The 25,053-nt window shown below is 41.7% G+C and overlaps 1 protein-coding gene and 1 non-coding gene across 2 annotated transcripts in view; both read right to left on the bottom strand.

Moving 5' to 3' along the window:
- Nucleotides 1-2,619: 2,619 nt before the first annotated feature.
- The window catches only part of MAML2 (mastermind like transcriptional coactivator 2), a 338,311-nt gene continuing 315,877 nt past the window's right edge, over nucleotides 2,620-25,053 (bottom strand). Inside the window, exons 3-5 of the mRNA XM_035009336.1 lie at nucleotides 15,164-15,367; nucleotides 9,952-10,066; nucleotides 2,620-6,471 (exon numbers count right to left, since the gene is read on the bottom strand). Coding sequence (XP_034865227.1) covers nucleotides 5,453-6,471; nucleotides 9,952-10,066; nucleotides 15,164-15,367 — 1,338 coding nt within the window. The 3' untranslated portion in view covers nucleotides 2,620-5,452. The remainder of the gene's footprint in view (nucleotides 6,472-9,951; nucleotides 10,067-15,163; nucleotides 15,368-25,053) is intronic.
- Nucleotides 19,873-20,002, bottom strand: LOC118013540. The gene has a single exon (XR_004680040.1). It is a non-coding gene; the product is annotated as a small nucleolar RNA SNORA11 (small nucleolar RNA).

Raw genomic sequence — 25,053 nt, 5'->3', positions numbered from 1 at the left:
TTTGAAATTGAAAATATGGGGTAAAAAGTGTGTGTGGAAATAAAACAGCCAGAAAGGGACTGTGGTTTTATTTTACATCTCTCTCTTTCTCTTTCTCTAGACATTTGTGGTTTTATTTTACATCTCTCTCTCTCTCTCTAGCTCAATCTCTCTCTCACCCTCCCTCCTGCCCTTCTTTCTTCTTTTCTTTCTTTCTATCTTTTTTTCCCCCTGAATAGCAACCTGATTTTCCTTGGGGAAATCACCTCTTTCCCACTCTTAGTTCATATGGTTTGGTGGTATTAATCCCCTGCAGGGATAGGCATTTGACTCAGGCCTGACCAGTTAGAGAACACCGGCTCTTCTTGGCCAAATCAAAGCTTGTTGAGATGCAAATCTTGATTTTTTGAAAGGAAAGCATTCATTATTGTTTATGCTGGACTTGGAGTTGTGAGGATGTAAGCCTGGAGCTTTTAGCAACAGTTTTGCCACTATGAGAGCCGGGCCTACGTGAGAATGGGGTCAAGGCACAGGGAAGCAAAGGTGAGAAACAGAAAAGAACCAATTATTGATGACATGGTTTACCTGAGGGATTTGGCTGTGCCTAAACCCAGACTTACCTTGTAAACTTTTCAGTTGTGTCAACCAGTGAATTCCTTTCCCTAAGCCTATTTGAAATGTTTTCTTTCCTTCCTTCTCTTTTCCTTCTTCTTTCCCTCCCATCTGCTGAAAGAACCCTAAATATTATAAAAAAGTGTCTGTATGCTCATGCATATCCTGGAGCTAAAGATGACTTAAATTTGGTTAAAAGAGAGAAGTTAAATGCTATTTATGTAAATAAACAAAAGCCCTCTTTTTTTTTTTTTAAGATTTTATTTTTAAGCCACCTCTACAGTCAACACGGGGCTTGAACTCACAACCCTAAGATCAAGAGTCTCACGCTCCACCGACTGAACCAGCCAGGCGCCCCAACCCTCTTATTACTGCATGCAAGGCGGTGACTACAGCATTTGTTTTTTTTTAAATCTAAGGTCAGTGTGTTTTGTTAACACCCATGATACAATGTTTTAGTTATGTTAAAGCTGCCAATGAAGTTGATCCTAGGCCACCTGTACTTTGTCTATTATAGCAACTTAGGAAGTATACTTAAGAGATATTACTATCATTTAACCTCACAAACCCTACTTTATACCCATGGTGGACACTACTCAAAGTATTGGTTTCCTCCTTCCTAGCAGGCAAATATTTTCTTTATGAAATTCTATGATCTCACAGGAAAATGACCTTTTAATATTATATTCCAGCTTTCAATCTTTAGGACTTGATTTGTATTTAGTCAGTGGGCTAATCATAGACGTTGCCTGTTTGTGAACGGTCTAGTTCTGGCTCACAATGAGGAGCTCTCTTTTTATGTGATTGATTGATTGATTTTAAGATTTTATTTATTTATTTGACAGAGAGAGACAGCGAGAGAAGGAACACAACAGGGGGAGTGGGGGAGGGAGAAGCAGGCCTCCCCCGGAGCAGGGAGCCGGATGCAGGGATCCCATGACCTGGGATCATGACCCGAGCCGAAAGCAGATGCTTAAGGACTGAGCCACCCAGGCACCCCTCATGTGATTTAATTTTAAAGGAGGTGGCTGCTTTGTTCCGTAAAGTTGACTGATAACCTGAAGATTTTCAAAAGGTTGAACAGTGAGTTCTTTAGTTTAAAAATAATAATGGTATTTGAGTTTTTTGTGGTTAATTTTCCATTTAGCTTTGAAAAAAAACAACAATCAGAATTTTATAGTTGAAAAGGAATATAGAACTATTTCAGCCCCGTGCTCTCATTTTTGGGTGAGGAAACAATAGTTACAGAGATACCAAATGGAAATAGATAAAATGTTTAAGAATTTGAACTGCCTTTGGCAACCACAGCATGGGAAGAAGCAAAGCTCCTGGTTTATTCGTACTTGCTTTTACTCTCTCATCTCTTCTTTCAAGTCTGCTTCCGTGGGTGCAACCGGGGATTCATAGGCAATTTTAGAATTACACATTTCTTTCTCTTAATTTGTGCGTATTTTCTTTATTTTTATTGATGTTGACTTTGTTTACTATCGAACTTCCCAGAGTCATTGGACAGGGACCACATAGAATGTCAATTTTATTATTGCTCCATTAATAACATGAATAAAGAGGATAATGCCACACATCTTTCTGGCAGAGAGGGAAGGGACAATGGAATCCCAGCAACATACTTCAACAGGGGAGCAAGAACATTGGTGAGAAAGGTTCCCACTGCCTCCTCCCACCTTTTTCTTAACCTCTTTGACCCTCAAGAAAGAATGTGTAAATACGCTCAGTGAAGCTGTGTTTACCTGGCCTGGTGTTCACTCAGACTTGGCCTGAACACGTGCCTAGGCAAAGGCCCACCATGCCTGAGAATGTGTTTCTTCGGTATTTAGTGGTGCTGTGCATATAGGATCTTAATACAAACCTTCTAAGTGAACTAAAGAACACTGAAAGGAGACAAGACAGCATTTCACTAGAAGCTTCCCAGAGACTGAATCTGCCCATTGCTATTAATAGTTCTCAGAACTTTCTGTGATATAGCAACAATATTGTTGGTGACTGAAAGTATGATTTCATACAAGAGAACCACTTCCGAATTTTTTAAAACTATTTTTTAACACATGAAATTACACACAATACAAAATACTTGTTTTACAAGTTGAAATCTTTACAGTTATGGGTACAGTTACAGTAATGCAAGTAATATTAGTGCATTCACTTAGAGCAAGGTTATTTATCTTCATTGGGCTTAACACAAAGCCAAGAATGAATTATTTGCTTAAACTGCTTTCTAGTCTTTGAATCAAAAAAAAAAAAAAAAGAAAAATGACTTCTACCTCCTGTTTAATATGTTAGAATGATAAACAATGCCAACAATTAAGTAGTCCGGTATCTTTATAAATGGGAGATTGGATTCCAATAGCTTTTACATTGTAAATCTTCAAGTTTTGGCTACATTCTGTCTATCAAATTGTCATCATCTCAGCTTTCAGGAAAATTACATCATCTTTGGTCATAGGTTGCCAAAAAACAGAAACTATAGACTACACCATTTTTTTCCAAAGAATCCTGTATTTTAATGAATAGCTGAATAAATAGACATTAATTATGAAATTCACATTAAGATAGAAGAAAATCCAAACATTCTGATTGCTTTATCTCTTAAATTTGATAGCTACTACAAAACATACTATTTATGTTAGGGTAAAAATAAGCTGAATCACAGGAGTGTAATTGGGAAGTACTGGCAGATACATACAGTAACATGGAGGAGTCATAAAATAAAAGTGTTTATATGTACATATTTTTTTTCCTTTTTTGCATGGAGAAACACTGTTCTATAAAATGGGAAAACACACAGTAGACCACATGCAACAAGAACCAATACAATGTGCACAGCAGTAGGATCAAATAAGACAGAAGAACTATGGGTTTAAAAAATAATTCGGCAGCAGAAAAAAAAAAAGAAAAAATTGAAACCTGGAATGCTTTCTTCTTGAGGTTTCAGAATATAAATTTGTCTAACAAGCCTCTTGATAGTTTTCAAAAGTTCCCACTTGACCTCTTACGGTTTAAGTGTAGAGCTAAAAATAAACCATCATATTATACAAAACTTTGTATATTAGCATACAAAAGGTAACAATTTACTTTTTGTATAAAATATAACCTTTTGATAGTATATTTATTTCACATATGTATAAATATAACCCAAAGAATATGTTTTGAGTATTTCTACCAAAATATTCTTTACAAAAGTTTACAAAACAAGTCATTTATTCATATTTACAACTTAGCACAGAAAAGATTCTGGCCAGTGACGTTGGTATTGTGTAAAAGAAAGAGTGTTCTTCTAGATTTTTTTAAAGACTGAGAGAGGGCTTTGCAGAACTTTCAAAATATGATCTTTTTTAGAACAGATATCCAAAGACTTATTTATTAAACAAGTCCAGTTAAATTACATCTGATAATTGAATACGTGGGCATATAACTAAAAAGGTTGAAGATAACCTATATTCTTCTGTAATGAGGAAAATGATAGTGATATTTTGCATCCATTCCAAATCAGCACATGTCCTCCCCATTTTATAGCTGATCTGTGTGTGGGCGCTGAGGTGACATGACTCAACAAAAACTCTTTCTTTGATACAGTGCTCTGTACCTCTGTAGCTCTGAGGGAGAAAACCTGGATATGCAGGGTCTGTCTAGCATATGGTGAAGATGTATCATATCAGGGAGCCAAGAATGAATACATTGCTACTGGAGAACAGATCACATTCTCTTTAGCTGTTCACCCAAAATATGCCCAAATCAGGACAGATTGTTTTCTCTCTCAATTATGTTTTCCTTCAAACCCTGTGAAATAGATTTGTACCCAACCATACCCACCATTTCTTGTCCTGATCTTCTGTTTCTTATCTCCAATCAAAACAAGATACCTTCTTATCTCCGTTTTCTTACAAGTCAGTCTCTGGTCATCAAAATAAGCAGGGAAGACAGGGCTCAATTTCACTCAGCATGGGAACTAACCAGCAGGCATGATCACAATAAGCAACACCCCAGGTTATTTGTGGCTAGATAAATCTCCTTTGTAGCCATGGGCCACGGGATGTTTTCTTTTTGAAATAGTGAAATCTGATGCAGACAGGTATGCACCAATATTTCAGTATGATTAGGACAAGTTGTGATTTTTATCTAAGACTTGGAAATGGATTCAGGAATTGGTTGTGGAAGCCCAAATAAAGTTGGAGAGCTCTGCAATCTTGTTTCATCACTAGACACGGCATGTTGCGGAAGTACGGTGTATGTGGGAAAACTGACCAAGTGAGAGGTGAATCTGGGGAAGAAACTCTATAATCCATTGGATGTTCTCTAGCTTCTCTGGCTTTCCTCTACTTGGGGCACTGTTTGGTTACTCCAAACAAACCTATAACATTTTAATCTACCCTGGATGTTTTAGGAAAACTAAATGAAAAGACAAGAGTGGGAAGATTAAACCACACTTATTATCTATTAGAGCAAATGAAGGAATTTGTTGCTTGTTGCTGGGAACTAGAATCTCCATATGACATGGGATTTAGCAAGCGACAAGCTCTATTACTTTTCTTTCAGGGAGGAAAGGAGCTTGGGAAGCCTATTTTACACAACTAATTACACATCAACATCACAGTTCTGTTTGGGAAAACTGGATACTGTGTCCTGGAGTTTAGACAGGGAAAGGTGATCCCAAGATTTTACTTTCAGGTTTGAGACTTAAAACAAACATTTGAACCAAGCACTGCAGTTAACTTTCTGCTTCCACGTGTAAGCCAAGGTATCTTCACATAGTCCAACTAAAAGTCAAGAGTTTGGCCTTTACAGAGTCCTTGTGAAATACTGCCTTTTAGTGCGTGGAGTTTATTAATTGTCTCCCTCTTCTCCTTTAGGAGTTGTTCCCCAAGATCTCATCAAGATTGATGTCTTTCATCCAGTCGTCATTACCAGGCTCTGTCTTCAATAAAGAATCAATGAAATCAGCATCGCTGTTCAGGGCAGGGCCCATGTTATCGGTCTGTTGGTTGAGAAAGTCAAAAGCTAAGTCACTGCCATGGTCAGTTCCTTGAAAAGCCCTGGAACTTTGGTTGGGTGAAGGGAAACTACCCGGGGTCAGGGATGACGGCTGGCTCAGGCCTGTCCTCGACTGACTCAACCCTGTTCCTGACTGGTTCAAATTAGGCAAAATTTGTGTGCTGAGCTGATTGGGTCTGAGGTTCAGACTTCTGAGTGGACCCATGGTCTGTCCATTTAATGTTTGGCTCATCTGGTTCATGGGTCTCATCTGCACTGCTGGTGTGAGCTGGCTAGGAGGAGCCACTGGCCTCTGCGAAAACTGTTGGCTGCTCACTGCCTGTTGTAGAGACTGGTTTGGAGTATAGGCTGCAGGTGCACCTGTGGGGAAGCGGGTGGCCGTGGACTTCAGGGCTTCCTGTTGTTTGGTTGTCGCTTCTTGAGAGGCCCAGTTTGGTGCTGTTGTGCTGGATGTGATCATTACATTCGACGTTCTCTGCGCTGGCATGTTTGCCATGCTGTGGGTTAAATTTGGTCTCACCTGCTGCGAATTGCTAACAGGTCCAGCTCCAAAAGTGGCCACGTTATTATTATTATTACTTGCCCCTAAGGTAGGTGGCCGTGGCATCAGAGGGGTGTTCTGATTTGCTATCAGTTGGTTTGGGTTTCTCTGCTGGGTCAGCTGATTCACTCCTGAAGTGACGCTGTACGTGCCAGGTTGACTGCAAGGCAGATTTCCATACATCCCCATATTCTGAACTGCTGTGGGTAACGATGGCATTCTCGTCCCATGCGAAGTAGACATGAGGCTGGAATTCGAAGTCAAAATGGTGTGTGTTGAAACTGGGTTTGCCAAAGCCTGGTTAGAGTTTAAACTCACAGCTGATGAGCCACCTGAGAAAAAGAAGATAATTATGTTAGTTTACAACCATAGGTTATCTCCTCTTTTATAGCAATTTGAAATAACTTATCCACTCTGAAACTGTTGTAAGGTGTAAGAACAAATAAAGAGAAATAATCATCACAGCATCTTATGTAAAAGGAGTAAGACAGCTTTTGGAGGGAAGTATCACCTAGGTCATCCCTTGGTCAAGAGTTTACATATTATACAGAAAAAGCCTATGATAAAATGGCTCTGGTTTTTAGGTTTTACTTTATTCCTCTTCTGGAGTCATTGAGGGGAGGTGATAGTCAATCTTTCTTTCATTTTGAATTAGCTTTACTCTGTTCCAAGACCAAAGACTAGAACCTTGATTAACCAGCTGTTGTGAAATCCAGGCTACTGGTTACCTCAGGGTCCAAATAAGAAAGTGTGGATTAATCCTATATACGGCTGCTAGATTAATATTCCACACCTATGGCCATGAAAATCATGTCCAGTTATTCATCCGCATCGTCCTCATTCAAGAAGCTTCCATGAGTGGCCCCCAAGTGTCCAAAGGGAAAATACCCATCTCTTTAAACATCTAGAATTCAAAGTGTCCATGCTCCAGTGATGATTTCCATGTAGAAAGCCCTCTGCTCCAGGAGGTATAGTTACTATTGCATTGTTATCCACATACCATGAGCCACCTGTGCTCATGCTATTTCCCTCTCATATGATGCCCTTCTTAACTCCCCGAACCCTACTTTTCCTTCAAAGTTCAGGCCAAAGTCTAAGCTCCTTCACTGAGCTTCACCTGATACTCCAGCCTGCTCTTTCCAGCAGGATTTGCTCTTTGAAGTTTTCACTTAGCACTTAGCTTTTATACTGGGAAATCCACGGAACCTCAAAGAGGAACCATGAATCACAGGCTGCCGGATAGGGAGGCGCATCACATATCAGATAGTGATTAGTCAACACGTTAAAATCTTCCTGACTCGGGGAGGTGAAAGTCATCATGGGAAGACATCTTGAGAAGCAAAAATGGAATGTCAGAAAGATAAAAGTAAGTGTCTGGTGGATGATTAAGTTCCATGGGGGAAAGCATTTTTGCCTGTTTGGTTCACTGTCCTAAAGTCTAGTGGATGGTGCAAAGTAGGTATTTGATTCATATTGAATGAATGAATGAGTAAATGAGAGATTGAAGCAAATATGTAACTTGGAGAAAGATATTCTTTTAAAGTACCCTCCCTGCACAGATGCAGGGAGACCCAGAGAATCAGAAATGCTAAGGAAGGAGAATTAGACACATACAGAAATATCAGAACATTACTGTAGGAGAAGAACATGGCTGTGGTTGTAGCTCTAGGGAACCCCAGAACTGTTTGGGGATAGCTAGCATGGCACACAGCCTGAAGGGCTGAAGTCCTTGCTATTTGTTTTAAAATGTCTCCCACTAGACTACAGACCCCTTGAAGGCAGGAACAGTCTCTTGTATCTCCCTGTGGTCCAGACTGAGCACAAAGCCCTGCACTGGGAGGGCAGGAAGAGTTTGATAAAGAGGGATCAGAGTAGGTATGAGATGCTGGAACAGTAAAGAGTGGACAGACAGCCAATGAGGGTAAGCAACAGCATCTTGGTATCTAAGGGTTTCACGAGAAGGGAATGGACACTATGAAAGTACTATGAGAAAAAATTTAGAGGTTTTAAAAATCATTCCCTCTAGGTGCCCTCTATTTTGACAATATGCCCTGAGAAGGTTTTTAAGAGGAGAGCAATAGTTTTAAACAACCACAATAGAATTTCCATAAAGGTCACAAAATAGTAATCACAGTTAATATTTAGAAGTCCCAAATATGTGGTAAAAATTGTTCCATGTACTTTTCATACATCATTTCTAATATTAACAATTTGGGCAAGATGATTATTACTGCACTGAGATTAAAGTAAAAAATGATAAAAGAGTTTGTGTTGTGCTTGTTGGTTATTTCATTCTCAGAAGACATGGGAAGTACAATGCTCTAGAGTACTGATTCTTATCCATTTGGGGATCAGCAATTGGATGCCAAGGATCCCTCCCTTAGGAAGAGGCCCATGTGCACTGTGAAAGGAACTTGCAGGTGCCTACCAAGCATCCAACCTCCCTGTCTCCCTTAGAAACAGATCCTTGATTTTGCAGCAATGTGCCAAGCTGAAAAACCACATTTCCCAAACTTCCTTGGTCATGGAGGGGTCCAGATGAATAAATTTTGGCTAGAAGTAGAAGTTACTAGGTAAGAGTCCAAGAAACCTATTTTATTTTTTTTTAAAGATTTTTATTTATTTATTTGAGAGAGAGAGAGAGCACAAGAAGGGGGAGCAGCAGAGGGAGAGGGAGAAGCACAGACTCTCTGAGCAGGGAGCCCGACATGGGACTCGATCCCAGGACCCAGAGATCATGACCTGAGCCAAAGGCAGATGTTTAACCAACTGAGCCACCCAGGTGCCCCTCAACAAATCTCTTTTAAAAAGAGAATCTGACTCATTTGGGAGGGCATTTTACCTCTTCCTTTCTTTCATCCTTCTACCTAGAATACAACGTGAAGGATGGTGGTGTGGTGGCCACAAGGCAGCCCTTAGGGTGGAAACTCCATGTGAAAGAAGGTGGAGCAGGAAGACGAAAGAAGCCTTGACCCCTGACAACACTGTATAGCCACCTAATCAGCCTGAGACTGCAATCCTTGAGACTCTTTTATATGAGTGGGAAAAGAAAAGCCCAAACATCCACCTTGAATTTTGTATAATATTTCCAAGGCTCCTAGCTTCCTCTGAACCCACTGATAGGCCATGGTGTAAGAAGCCATGTTCCAAATGAACCTCCATCGTGTCTTTCAGCCACGTTGAGGACAAGTGGAGACAAGAGGATCGGGCTTTATGCAAGTTCCAAGAGGGAAGAATGTCTGCTTACCTTACATGATCTGGGTCAGGATACCTTGCTGGGAGGACAATGGTGGAACCGAGGAGTTAGAAAATATTTAAGCTCTCTTGAACTCTCAGAGGTAATTTGGAGGGCAGTGAAATATGTGAAGACAGGACAAGAATCAGCAAGAAATGATGAAAGGACTAAACACCACTCAAGTTTGGTCTTGATCTGCAAGTTAAATGGGAGCTAGTGCAGGATTCTAAGACAGATGCTACATTTCCCTATGAGGTGGGGAGAGGAGGAAATGTTAAAAACTGAACAGTTTTTTTCTTCTACAGTTATGATTTTTACTGATTTTTAAAAGATTTTATTTATTTATTAGAAAGAGAGACAGCAAGAGAGAGAGAGGGCATGAGCAGGGGCAAGGAGCAGAGGGAGAAGGAGAGGGAGAACTAAAGGGAGAGGGAGAAACAGACTCCCCACTGAGCAGGAAGCCCAATGCGGGGCTCGATCCCAAGACTCCAGATCATGACCTGAGCCAAAGGCTAGACGCTTAACCTACTGAGCCACCCAGGCGCCCCGTTTTTAACTGATTTTTAAGAATACTCACCAGAATACTGAGCAGCCGTTGGCTGTATATTGCCCGTGTTTCTTCTTTGGTCTTTGTAATCTGGTGGTGGCCTTGTCAAATGTCTATTTATCTGATCCTGTGGAGCAATCTTCTCCTTGAATACACAAATGAAATCATATTAGGTTGCATGCTTACTTTCCCACTTGTAAACATTTATAGACTGTCATTCAAAAAAGTAAGACTGCAAGAAAAATTTTGCTGCCATGGTTGCGAATCATACACCTTATTTACTAGTGTTACTTCAGAAACTGGTCTTTTCAGTTTCAATAAATTTCCTGCGTGGAAGTATAATTTCTACCTCTCAACACTCAACGTGTGTTTTGGGTCTAACAGCTAATCTCATTTTCTTTATTTTGCAATTAGATTTCAGTGAGAGCTAAATTCCTGTGATTTTTGAGATGGTGTTTCTAGTTTTATTTTGTAGCACACCTGATATGCTTTGGTACCCATTTTTTAATTCTGGTCCCATGGAGTGTGGAAGGCATAGGAGTAGGGTTACCAGAGAAAATACAGGACTCTCACCTAGTAACTTGGAAACTCTATATTTTTATTTGTTAAGTCTGGCAACCCTAGATAGGAGGAGATGCCAGGAGATATCCTATCAGGTATTGGTAGGGGCCTTATACACATATTACCTCATTTTTCCCCCTCTAAAATAACGCTTGAAATAGGTGCGATTATTCCCACTTAACAGATGAAGAAATGGAAGCTTCCTTAGGCCAAGTAACTTGCCAAAGATCAGAGCAGTAGAACGGAAATCGGATCCTGAGTCAAAGAATCTGGCCCTTTCCCTGCCACACAATACAGTACTTGCTTCTCTGTTTCTCTGTGCCCCATTCTCAAAGCACAGAAGTGTCCCAGGCCCCCTTCTTTTCTTCCTTCTGGAATCTGCCACCTTTAGATCTCTAGAGGAGGTGAGTTTGGGAGCTAAGAGAGGAAATGGGTACGTTCTTTTTATATTGTCAACGCCTTTAGCCAAAGACTACCAGGAACACAACTGCTGGGTTTATTGCTCATTGCGGCATGGGGGACCATGGGGTGTCTCAGTACTAGAGCGTTAGAAAGAAGCTATCCTAGGATTTGGGTGTTAATTGGATGATTTAGGGAGGGTCTAAGGAAGCAATGATTTGTTCTAGGTTGTAAGCTGTCAAAGTGAGGTTGATTCTATTATTGAGTAAAGTAGCCATTGCTCATTTAGCAAAAGGAGAGGTTGGTATTTTGTGGGTTACAGAGTGACCTTGTGTCTGTATTTAGATAAAATTATGAAGTGGCCTTATTTTGTCTCATTTTATCATGGTCTCAGAGTAATCCCATCTGAGGTTGGTATTCATTCATCTGACAAAAACCAAAATGGCCTGGCCACGAGTGTCATATCAATCTGGACAATCAGGGACCGCTTTTTTTTTTTTCTCAACGTGGATCCGGAAGTTTTTAGAATTGCTTTACTGCAACTTTGTATGCATCCCAAAGCAACCTCCATTTTCAAAGATAAACATAACTGGTATCGGTAGACAGAGAACAATATAATTATAGAGAAGTCAATAAATAGAAAAGAAAACCGTGTAAAGATAGATGGATAAATTAGATGGAGGCCAAATGTGCACTGGCCAACTTAGAGCCCACTTGAACCATGTATTTCTCAGTTTCCCATCAAATTCCAAACTTCCAAAGTAGAACAAATCTACTATAAAGGAAAAAAAAAAGGCCTTAAAACAACAACAAACCAAGTTCAAATTCTTGTTTCTAAGAAAAAAACTTGAAAGACTCACAGGGTTTTGGGGGCATCGAGTAATTCGGATGAAACACAATTTTGATGAGCTAAGTGTAAATGAATCAGAAACATATGGATTACATTTCTTTCAAATATGGGTTTACAAATTAAGGAAAAAAGTGGTTGGTGAAAGTCTTTATGGTTTTGCCCAAACCCTAAATGTTTAAGAAACAGCTTGAGATGTTCCATGAACCCAAATGTGGTGATGTTCAACCATGCCTGTTGTAAACTATTGTGCAAGCTGACAGTTTTGATTTTTTTGCCAAGCATGGGACTTTCTGAATTCTTCTCTTTTTCAAAAGCATCTATCATTTTTTCTTATATAAGTAGGTGTTTCTGCTGTTTATACTGAAGAAAACAGATTTGTGCATGGGTGTGTGTGTGTGTGTAGAGAGAGAGACAGAGACAGAGAGAGACAGAAACAGAGAAGAGAGGATCGGGCTCTTGGTTCCCCATTAAAGACTAGATCTCAAATCTGAACTTATGTTTATGTATATTCAATCTACTTACTGACCTTTTATTTCCCTGAGGGCTAAATTAGGTTGCTCCAAGGGTTAACAACACATCTCTGGACACCTGAGTTTCTTGAACTACTTGCTCGCACATGAGTTAGATTTAATGGCCTGGTATACGGACTATCATGGAGAGGCCCTGTTGTCACTTCACGCTGAGAGGTAGCAAAGACCCGATTGTGACACGGAATGCGGGCTGCTCCCACTCCCCTTCCGTGCAAGAGGATGACAGTCCCCTTCTGTGTAAGCGTAAACTCACAGGCCATTCCTGAGACTAGGTGAAATTGAACGTCTCAACTAATGTCTCATCTTGGACCCAGTAATTCAACCCAATAAACCTGGCCCTGAAAACCTACTATAGAAATAACCTCTGTGGCGTTTATCGGTCCTGCTTCAGTTTTGCCATCTCAAAACGTGCAATGTAGATAATTCTAGGACCTCCCTCATAACTCCGATTGTAAGGACCAGTCCTTTACCTCTGTGAAAGCTTGGCGTGGTGCTGGCACACAGAAGGTGCACAAAATGTGTTGGTTATCATGACGCCCATCGTGTTACGCACGACTCATCTTTCCTCATTGGGCTTCATTGGCGGGAGAATAACGGGGAGTAAGGATAACGCACTTTCATGAGAAAATGTCCCAATTCAGGCGCCTTTCTGGCCTTGCCAACTGATTGGAAATGACTACATTAGCATATGCTAATGTAAAGCCAGATCAAAGACTGTTTCTTCCTGGATATGCTAAAAAGCACAGTCACCCTCAATGGCGTCCAAACAAAGAGCAATGTGAGTGGTTTGTAAAAAGCACAAAAACAGCAGTCCCATTTCTCATTCATCTCTCACAGTTTATGCCACTGCCCTTTGCACCTGTCCCAGGGGTGACTCAACTGGGGCCCAGCGAGAGCCCGGCCCGTGCCAGGACACGACCCTTGGGGCACGTTTCCTTGCCTTTTAATCAGAGCTGAAAATCCAGAAATGCGACCGCTGCATGTTATAATTCAACACAGTAGAAGTACTGATGGGAGCAATGAGAGTCAATCGGAGATTGCATATTTTTCTCTCCTAGCGCCCTTGTTTTTGAGCTATTTAGATGATGAAGATCAAAAAAAGGGAGGGAGTTGGTGGGACAGCCGGAGTTTCCAAAACTTACAGAAGATTTGGAGAAGAAATCGGTTGTGTCACTTTGTGATCCAGTCCGTGGCACCCCCGTACCTGATACCTCAGGGCAGCACTCAAGGTCACCTGTACATTTTTTGCTCCCTATTCCTTATTCATCCCTCACTATATCTTCTCTCCTGCTCTAGACTCCAAACTTACTCCATTTGTCATTCCTCAAAAATAATGATTATGTTACTATTTACACTTTTCATCTTGTATTAAATATTTTAGAATATAATCTCAAGCCCATCAACAAATATACACCTGGGCTGTACCTTTTGTTGTCTGGCCCCTCCTCACCTAGTCTATCCATCAGAATCCAACAGTCTTCAAGGTCAAAGTCAAAGTCAAATTTTACCTCTTCTGGGAGACTTTCTTTAATCTCTCCAGGCTGGATGTTATCTTTCCTCCATTACCTTTTCTCCTCCTCTGTTCATACTTTTATTGTAATGCAAATCTGAGTTTAGCGCTTCCTTGTTTCAAATCCTTAAAGTCCTCTCCCTTGCTTTTCAGACAGGATGAATTTATCAAGCTCTACCCTCTGGCCTCTCATCTCTGGCCTCCTTGCCTATTACTTCCTTAACCTCTACTTCCATCCACTACATCATTATACATTATTGTCTCTGAGTCTTTGAATATGATGGTTCTTCCGGCCTGAACATCCCCCTCCTCTTTCTCCCATCACCTACTTCACCTTCAGATCTTCAGTAGACGTAACTTCCTCTCTGAAACCATTTCCAGTACTCACTACATCACAGCATTTAATCACCTGCCTTCCAATCACCTGTATTTCACATCCCTGTGGGCTCTAAGCTCCTTAAGGACAAAGACATGGTCTATTTTATTTATAGCCATTTTCTCAGTGTAAATTCACTAATATTTACCGAATGAATGGTAGCACTTACCACATCCTAGATTTCTGACTTTTACTACAAAGCTCCTTGAGTATAAACATTTTGGTTTTGTTTTGTTTTTCACATCTCTGTGTACCTTGACTCTATCAACTTGGAGACGGTTAACTTTGCCCCTTTTGTCTTTCATTTGGCCAAACTGTCTAAAGGGAGAGAATGAAACTTGGAGATGGGGCTTGGTGTTCGGAGGCAGGGGGGTTTGAACCCGTGCCCAAGTGTACGTCTGAGGACGCGGAAGGGAGAGCAAGTAACAGTGACGAAGGGCTAATGCTCGGGTCCTGATGGGGAAATAACCATCTTGCCTTTCTTTAAGGCCAGTTAACTATGGTGAAAGTTGGAAATATATCCTGTTTCCTTTAAAAACACCCCCCCTTCTGAGATGCTTTATTTTGGAAGTCAAATCTTCAGTTTTGAAACCCCATGCTGGCTTTTACAACTGTTTTAGAAACTCCTTTTATCTCTAAAATCAGTTTGGATTCAAGTCGATTAAAGTTTTGTCCACGATTTCTGCCCCTCGGGGCTATAGCCCCAAAATGGCTCCTTTTGCCTGATTCAAACACCCATGCTGGTGGTTCTTAACATTCCTGGGCTGGGCAGGGCTAGTTAGGTGGGGTGCCATGCATTCCAACTGTCCAGCAGCTGGTAAATCAAGTGTTTTTTTTTTTTTTCCCTGCAGCACTTTAACTTAGGTATAGAATTAGCTTCTCTTATAGCCAGGATACTCTTGTTGCTCTCACCTAAGCAGGCACAGAGAAAAGGGCAGTGACCAGAAAGGGGAAATAATGAATTCCCTCTGTTAGGCCAATAGGTACGTGTAGTAGAAATTAGGAGAAAGTTTTACCGCATCAACCAGCATCTGCTGCTGGAGGAGAAGCTGCTGTTTCTGCTCCATGATCTGCCTCTGTAGAGTCTGTTTCTTTCCCATCAATTGCTGATTCAACAGTGATGGCTGGGAGTTCATGTAACCACTTCCGGTGTTTGGATTTGAGCAGGGGTTGGGACTTGGACTGGGGCCTGTGTTCTGGCCTACCACAGAGTGTTGATCCTAAAGGAGAGAAGGGGTAAGAGGGGGAAGCTACTGTAATTAAAAGAAGAAAAATGTGGCACAAAGATCATAAGCTTAGATTCCGAACATTTTTCATCTTGTTGAGATCAAACATGGTTAAATGGGTTGGAGATCAGAGAACTGCCTTTCAAATGTAGGAGAAATCAATGCGTATTACAGCAAACAAAGCAGCTGGGTTAATTACATTAGGGCACTAGAAAAGCTCCCGTATGACTCTGATGGTGGAACCTCCACATTCCAGAAGGCGTTTATGGAACCTTAAAGAAAACGACCATAAAAACATATGGCAAATCTCTCAATTGCTCAGGAACAAACACATCATAAAGTAACAAGTTCTTCCTTTTCCTTAAAGCTAGCACAGATCATTGCTGATCCTGCAACGAAAATTATGTTTTAAGGCATATGTTCAAAAGTTGAATAACCATTTTGGTCAGGAGGGGCCCAGCTTTCTGTGATAAGAAGGAAGACCTGTGAGTTTCTGTTTTACAAACACTCTGAAACCTAGAAGGGATTTTACTTTTAAGAGACTTGTCAATTTTCCTCCCTGGTCAGGAAGTCGGGAATTTCAGTGTATCAATCAGTAAAAGCACACCCAACCGACAATGAGAAAGCATAGATTAAAAACTCAACATTGTATCGTAGTAATACTGGGTATTGGTGAACTGCCATTCTAACTCAAGGTCTCTACCAATCTTTTTTTTTTTGACAGAGAGAGACAGTGAGAGAGGGGAACACAAGTAGGGGGAGTGGGAGAGGGAGAAGCAGGCTTCCTGCCGAGCAGGGAGCCTGATGTGGGGCTCGATCCCAGGACCCTGGGATCATGACCTGAGCTGAAGGCAGATGCTTAACGACTGAGCCACCCAGGGCCCCAAGGTCTCTACCAGTCTTAAGGCATTGACCCTGCAGGGCAGAAAGCTAAACCTAGCCAAACGTTTTCATGAATTCCCAATGCCATGTTCAGGCTTGGACACTGTTGGAGTTACAAGAACTTTAGAAAACTCTAGCTGTACACAGTTGGGGTTACAAGAACTCTTCCCACCTTGAAGAATGTATCTAATTAAGGAAGAAATGACATGCTTACATGTAAAAAATACAAGAAAATACAGGATCAAGTCTTAGATATGATACAAGTACTAAGTCAAAGGTCCTCACACTTTGATGATATTCACTGGGGAGACAGGTGCTCTGGACTTGCTCCAGAAATTCCGGGGCTATAGACTGGGTCCCTGGTCAGGAAATTCTAATACTCATTGGTCCAGAGTATGCTCTTTGAGAAACACTGGAATGCAGGAGCAATACAATCCAACTTTCATTCCCCATCTGGACTGTGTGAAGTTACAAGAGATTAAAAAGATAAAGCAACTCTCATGATGCCTGATGAGCAGTTGTATATACTCCGTTTGTGGAAAGTCTCTTCCCTTTTATCTCTTTCTTTTTCTTTAGTTATGTACTATGCTTAAAAAAAAAGTCCACAGCCTGGACAAGTAGGAAATGTGGCCTTGCTTTAGTAATTCTTGGGGCTACAGAGCTCACCAACGACCTCAAAAGCAAAGGGATACAAAATAATCCTAAAGATGACCAGGCACTTAGCCTTATTACAGGCCAGGCCCTGTCCTCAATATGTTACGTGACTAACCACATTTAATCCTCCCAACGAAACAATGAGCAAGAACTAATATTATCGTCCTAATTTTGCAGATGAGAAACCCGAGCTGAGAGATCACACAAGTAGTTGAGGAAGATCTGAAGCCAGGTCTGTCTGACTTCAGAATTCCTTCTCAATCACTGTACCTGTTGTCTCTCAGCTAGGATGAGACATGTTGAGGAAAAAGGTGCTCATGCTTCTAAACTGTGCAGACCCACCTGCCCATGGAGCACGTGTTGATGGAACACCCTCTGCATGGGTGAGCACCCTCAGTCAGGCACGTGGAAGGGAGTGTGGTGCGGAGAAGGGCAGGCTGTGGGGTCTGGGAGGGGGCGGTCCTCCTCACCAGTTACCTAAAAATAACGGGAGCCATCTCTGAGGCAGACACATCCTCCGTGCAGTTTTAAATAACCATCCTCTGACACCTCTGCACACAATGCCCAGTCAGTTCTCTCAGAGTTAAATCCATCTTGGTTCTTGGGGGAAAATGTTCACTCCACATATCCTACAAGCCACTAGGGATATGGACCTGGAGACAAGCGCGTGAGAGTCATTAACACAATGGCAGTGGATGATCTGTGTGTCGAGCGCTCTTGAGGGCAGGTAGAGAAGGGAGTACCTGGAGGACTGAGTGTTGAATCTTTGGTCCGCCCAGACGAATGAGAGCAAAGCAGAGCCCGCAACAGGCAGAAACGGGGGGCAGGAGGAGGGGCATCAGACAAGAGTAAAGATGACCAGCAGTGATGCTAGAGGAAATCAAGGTGAGAGAATATAGTGGAGGCAGTGGTTGGCCCTTCACTCTCCACCCTCAACCAGAATAGAAACCAACTGCTCTTTTCTAGGATATAATAATTTGAAGTTTAGTGCAAGACTGTGTGTGAAAAGAGGATTTCATGTTTTAAGAAACTGGTTGACAAACATACACAAAAACTCAATGCATTTTGCTTCTCAGTCTTTTTTGCATGGTCACAAGATCATGAGCTCTGCAGATGAGCCTGCTGGAATTCATATCCCAGTTCTGGCACTTGTTGGCTGTGTGATCTGGGAGAAGTTAATTTACCTCCATGAGCTTCAATGTTCTTATCTGTAAAATGGACACAAGAACAGTACTGACTTCATGGGATCCTTGTGAGAATGAGAGGAGATGCTACAATGCCCAAAATACTAAGCACAGAGTTAGCACTTAATAAGTGCCGGCTGCTCATAATTGTTAGCGTTATATCCACACACAGGAGAAGGAGTCTGTTTTGTTTGTTGACTGTGAAGCAAGGGAGACGGGCCTTGCAGATGGCACAGAGCTCTTCTGTGTCGACTCTTATCAGAAATGCCGAGGTCTCAGTTACATTGCGGAGAGTGAGCTACTGATGGACTCGGGGGATGACCTTCATCCTCCTACCTGGAGATGTCGGAAGAGGAACTGAGAGCCATTCTCTGATGGAAGCTCTTTTGGAGGGTGCTTCCTTCATCCGGGTGAGGGGTTTGGCTCAGGGCCCTGATACATTGTTTTTTTCTGTGCTAGTTTTTATTTCTTAACATCCAATTATTTATTAATAGAGCAGTCAAAATACACTTACTAAGTATTGTGAATTAATTTCTTCACTTGTAAAACAGAAGTAATTATATTAATGACATAAAATTAAACCAGATGAAATTTTGAACAGTTCCAAGCACTTTGTAGGTACTCGATTACATTTTAGCAATTACTATTTTTCTTCTTTCTTCCTTTATTATTTTGCATATGGCAGAGATGTTCTAGAAACAATTATGTTTGTGAAGAAGCTTATGCCGTAAGTGTATTTGGATTGCAGATGCGGTGTGTTTAGCTCCCATATATTATTTTATTTATTTTTTGTTTTCTTAAGTTTGCAACTTTAATGTAGCACGGATACCAAAAACATGACAATAGGACAAAAGCACACAATGAAAGCAGGAAGGCTGAAGACAGCTTCCTCATGCGTGCCACCTTGGATAGGCAGGTAGAAGGTGCCCCTAGTGCTGTGTTATAAGGAGTCCGAGGAGGCACCCTGACTTGGTGAGTGACTGCTGCAGGTCATCAGCACTGTTGGATCTGGGAGAAGTTGGCACTCGCTCTGGCGGCATTTCTGGCGGGGACGATGGAGCTGGTGCTGGGCCCATCGAGAATGTGGTGCTGGCCCCCCCACTGGAGCCACGGCTGAAGCCAGCTCTCCCGGTGCCTCTCCAGTTGGCACGGTTGCCATTCAGAATGTACTGATGGTATGTAGCCCAGAAAGCCAAGGGAACCCTGGCCCAGCGATTGCTAAAATCTCCATCCTCATACCACATCAGAAGCTCCACCTGTGTGTCATCCCAGCTCCACAGTCCAATCAGTGCTTCATCCCCGATGTCCATCTGGGCCCTCATCTGGGCCCTGGCATGTTCCTCAGCCATATCCACACCCATCATCTTGAATGCATCATCCACAGCCTCCAAGAAATGAGCTTTCCCTTCCCAGGGTCTCGGTTCTGATGCTGGGTGATGAATCTCAGCACACCCATCTTGCTGGTCTTGTGGAAGGATCTCAGACCCTAGAGGAATTCATACTCCACTGGGCTGCTATTGGGGATCTTCTTGTATTCCAGGTACCTCAGTGCGGGAGGATGACAAACGTTTGCGTCCAGCCAGGAAGACCTGTTGTACCAGTGGCTCCCAGGTGGTGCCTTCCCAGCCCCAGTGCTGCAGCTCAGTTCCTGCGGGGTGGGGGTGGGCCCCATGTCTCACTCCCACACTCACTCCCAGGGCTTCCGCCTCAGGATTGAGGCCTACAAAGCCTTAGGCTGCTGGTCCTATCCAGAAGCTATGTGGAGGTGCAGGTTGGGACACATGTAAGGTGTCTGTTCATAGGAAGGCCACATGTTTTGTGCCCCTTGTCACAGTGAACCCAGATTCCTGTTGGGTGTGTTATAAACAGAGGGACCATTTCTTCAGGTTCCCTGCTCTGAGCACACCCCATGCCCCCATCGTATTTTAAACACAAGTTGTGCCCTCCAGTGGGCCACAGTCCCCACTATTTCTTATTTTATTATATCTGCCCATTTCCCTCATTTCTATCACTTGCCTGGCTCATGTAGGCACTTGAAGATAAGATCTCTGGCTTATCCTTCATCTGGGAATCTAAGAGGCACACATCACATACCCCATGGACATCCTCACTCAAAGTTGCTGCAGGAAAAAGCAAAGCCTAACAATTTCCATCAGGTGGTATGATACCTACTGGTGCTTTCTGATTAAAATCCAGATCTTCTAATGCCTAATCTAGTCACCTGTGCATCCATCCGTCCACTCATGAATTCCGATAAATTTTACTGAATATCTACAATATGCTAGGCAGTTTTCTGTTTTCTTCTAGAGATTAAAAAATTATTTAGAAAGGGGAAAAATAAAGACAAAGAGGTGGGCAGAATGCTTAGTGTTGGCAAAATTGGTGAACTTCAACTTAATTTCCAGGGAAATCTGGAAAACGAGCCTCCTCTAATATTTAGAAAAGATCTGCCTACCAAGAAAATGCAACTACATCTCTTTCTCTAATCAAACAGATGGACGGAGCTAAATTTAGTTTCATCCCTTCACAATACCAAAAGATATAAAAATAAGAGATAAGCTCTCTTTTGGAATTCTGTACAAGATTTTTAAGCCTTGTAGCTTCTGGCCCGTGGGCCTTACCATGTACTCTACCATGCACATTCTTTCATTGCATGATTGAAGTAATATTTGGCTGGTGCTACATTTTTTTGCCCTTATGTTCGCTATGAAACATGAAACACCTCCTTACACAGGCTTGCTGTCATTGCCAAGATGTTGTGCAAACTTCAGTACATAAAATATTTTGAAAGAAAAATATGCTCTGCTGTGTTGGGTTTGATTTCCATATTCAGCCTCACTCTTTGCCTTCCATTCAGCCCATGTAGAATGTGGCCTTATAGAAATCAGTCTGGTTCTATTTCAACACACATGGTCTCCTTAAAGCTCATGGAGACCATACTAAAAATGGCACATCCTCAGCCTGTAGATGAGTGTCTGTGTGTGTGTGTGTGTGTGTGTGAGAGAGAGAGAGAGAGAGAGATTGTGAATGATTTAGGCCATTTCCACTGATGCAGTCTTTTATGACAGAAAACCCAGTTTTCTAGAGAAACTGGAGTTAAAGGCTGATTTGGCAGCTAATAACAGCCATATGATTGGTTCAAGTCATGAACTTGAATGATCTTTCATTTTATGTGTGTGTGTATTTTCTCTTTCTATCAATAAAATTACAGTATTTGATGCTAACCTACAAAATAGGCTTCTGATCCTATCCTCCTGGGATTTAATATGAATTTACATTTAATACGCACTTACAGTTTTTCACATTTGCATGTGTGTGTGTGTGTGTGTGTATTTAAGAGTTTAAAGTCCAGTTATAGTATTAGGTAAGCCACTGAGTTAGAGTAGTATGCCAGTGCTGAGATATGGTTAAAGCTTCTTTTTTTTTAAATTTTTTTTTAAATTTTTTTTTAAAGATTTTATTTATTTATTTGAGAGAGAGAGAATGAGAGACAGAGAGCAGGAGAGGGAGGAGGGTCAGAGGGAGAAGCAGACTCCCTGCTGAGCAGAGAGCCCGATGTGGGACTCGATCCTGGGACTCCAGGACCATGACCTGAGCCGAAGGCAGTCGCTTAACCAACTGAGCCACCCAGGCGCCCATGGTTAAAGCTTCTTGATCCTTCTTTTCATCCAGCACAGGACTGCCAGGCCAATGAAAGCACATCTGTATTCTTCTAATGAAGTTCTGCCAATAATTAAGCTATGTCTTTAGAATTATTATCTTCACTCTACCTGATTCATTTATTCAACAAATTTTTATTGAGCATCTACTATGCATTATACATTCTTCTAGGCCTTGGGGATCAGAGTCCAGGTAGCCTGCTGAAAAAACCCTGCAGCTTGTCTATACTTTCAAGTTTTCCAACTGGACTACTGATGGAAAATATATCTTCCAGAATGGTCTCAAGGATGCTAGAAAACCATTGGTAAATCAGGTGTGTGATGACCAAAGCTGTTTGCCAAAGGTAAGTGGCAGTGTGTGAGGTTGATTTACATTCATAGGAAGCTGGAAGCATGTTTTAACGTATGGAAAGCATGGTAAAAGAATGCTTTCCCATATTTGTTACTTTGTTGACTTAGTATCTTGTCCACAGATTACTATGGGAAGCGCTAACTCAGCAAGGAGGCAAAACATGTGTCTAGAAGACCTGGCAGAAAATTAAGGAGATACCTGAACTCTCGCAAATGGGCACCCTTTTCTTTAGGGGACAAATGACTTGTTCTTCCTGTTATTAACTCTATTTCTCTCAAAGCCAGGTTGAAGTCCCTTTGAAAAAATGTCCAAATTTTACAATTAGAAATAAATTCCACTATTCTAGCCCTAGCAGCTCATTCACCAAGACCTCTTCTTTAAAATGTCAGGGATCAAAATTTAAAGAGAATGTATGAAAAATAAAAAATCTTGTAACTCTTAGTACCACACATCGGAGAACAGGCCTGGCCACTGGGTCTTAGATAAAATGTCTTTGTAAGCCACGCTTAATATGTGAGAGATCTTTCAAAAAGATGTTAACTAATAAAAATGCTGCGATTACCACTTTCTTTCATTTAATGGAATGCAAAGTCTCTGTCAAGCAGGATTGATTTCAGCAAAAGTTAGAATAGGGTTCAATTAGACATGTCCTCAAGCAGCAAACAAAAATATCCCCGGTTTCATTGAAGTATGTTGAGATATTAAGACTCATTGAACTCAACCATTTTTACTGTTAAAACAGTTCTGTGGACTGAACACTGTGACATCGAACGATGTCACAAAGCAAGCAAAGTTACCAGACAGGTATTGTTCTCTTAATATTAAAAAAAAAAAACAACACTCTAAAAAATATTTGTCTTCTTCTGGGCATCTGGGTAAAATGGCTCTCTGTTTTTCTTATTTTGGAAGGGGGATATATAATAATTTTTCCCCCCACAAAAATGAAGTAATGTAAGTTACTTGGGATCCATGAGAGTATTTTGGCGTGGGATGACTGCCCTTTCTTTTTCTTGGCTTCCAGAGCTAGGCATCTGCAATTTGCAAAGCAAATTCAAGATAAAGTACCCAGCTGGGCAAGTTTGTACAGTAGATCTCATAAACTGGTTTGCTATTCAATCAATCTTTCTTCCCCGCTCTTCTCTCTTTCCCTCTTCTTTCCCTGTCTCCATGAACTAACTGCTTAACTGTTCCTCCAGGCTATTCATCTTCTGAACTCTCTACTTATGAAGCCATTTATTTATCTCTACGCCTGAGAAACAAGTTGCCTGAACTGTTTCAGATTCCCTGCAAGCTGGCAGCCCCACTAAGTTATTTATTTGGGGCAGAGAGTGAGGTGGCTGTGTGGGGCTCAAATAATCGAACTGTTCTTGCCCTTCATGGCAACAATGACAATAAAACAACTACCAGGAAATCATCCAGGAAACAACTTTCAAACTGAAAGACTGAAGGGATGAAACACTCCTGTCTTCAGGCTGCTTGTCGTCCATCTCAAGGGTCCGCAAACTGTGGCATGACCGGTCAAACCCAGATTGCCACCTTTCTCGGTAACCACAGTTCTATCGGCACCTAGCTACACGCGTGCATTTCCGTGTTGCCTGGGGCCACCTTTCCACAACAGAGCTGAAGAGCTGTGGCAGAGTCCTCATGGCCCCCAATGCCTAAAATATTTACTACCTGGCCCTTCGTGGAAAGAGTTTCCTGACCCTTGCCCTATTTGACTGTACTGGCCAAGGAACTGCTTATGTGAAAATGAAAAAATGCCTTCAAGAAAGTACCCAGCAATCCTTGGAAGGGACTGGTGAGTTGGGAACAAGAAACAGCTATCACAAGATCTGTTTACAATCACCCTCCACTCCAGCCACCATTACAAACTGTGACAGCTGAAAAAGCATCCAGCTTCATCTTCCAGATGAAGACACTGCCAAGAAAGCTTAACAAAATGACTTGCACGAGGTCACAGACCTACCTAAAAGATGAAGAACACACACACAAACCCAGGAAAATGTATTAAGGAGAGACCAATGAAACCAAACCTACCTGCCTAGGAGAACTGTAGCTTGTCTGATCGAACTGGCTTGTTAGGGGTGAGGGGTGGGGTTGGGAAAATGGGGGAAGGTGGAACATGCAAACACAGAAGATTTTATTTGGACTAGTATTTTTCTTTGTCCTTTGCAATTACGAATAGTAGCTGCCTTTTCCTTCTACTTAACAGGGCATTTTTCTTTGCTTGCTCGGAACCTCCTGATCATATGTTTATAATCTGTTTGGTTCAAATGATCAGAATGAATTTTGTGGTCACTGTAGAGTTCATCCTTCAGATGTTACCTAATTTTCAAGTCACCAGGACACTGCATCTATTCTTAGCCTCTGGGGTGGACACTTATTATGGGTTGGCACAGAAGACCAGTTCCATGAGCGAGGAAGCAGCATTTAGGTGGGAGAGCAGCCAGGAACATAACGTCAGTGGGTCAGGGCGGAGTGGGAAGAGTTTGGTAACTCAGGGGAAGGAATGAGAAATTTTTCTTAAAAGAGAAACTCTTTAACTTTAGAAGGGCTCTTTGTGGCAGACCTGAAATTTCTACTCTGTAAGTTAGCATTTAGCTTTCTGTCCCTAGAGCAGTGGTTTCCAACTCTTCTTTGGATAACACAGTCTTTGCAGGGTTTCACAAAGCTATGGATTCTGCCTCTCCTCCCTTCCCCCCGACATACACATACAACTAACAATTTTGTCTACATTTTCAGGGAGTTTACACATTTTCTAAACATTCACAGACCATCCATTGACCTCAGGTTGAGAACTCCACCTCCTGCCCCTCAAAGGTTAGTGTTTATGAAAGTAACGAAATGATTTTCCACTTGGATACATCTTCTACACTGCACTCCCAGCTTAAAACTATCCATGGCTCCTCTCGGCCTTTGGAATCAAGTCCTAGCTCCTGAAAATGGCAG

The sequence above is a fragment of the Mirounga leonina genome, unplaced genomic scaffold, assembly GCF_011800145.1.
Source record: "Mirounga leonina isolate KUSES-001 unplaced genomic scaffold, KU_Mleo_1.0 Mir_153, whole genome shotgun sequence".
Classification (NCBI taxonomy): domain Eukaryota; kingdom Metazoa; phylum Chordata; class Mammalia; order Carnivora; family Phocidae; genus Mirounga; species Mirounga leonina.
This window is presented reverse-complemented; position numbering and strand designations above follow the sequence as displayed.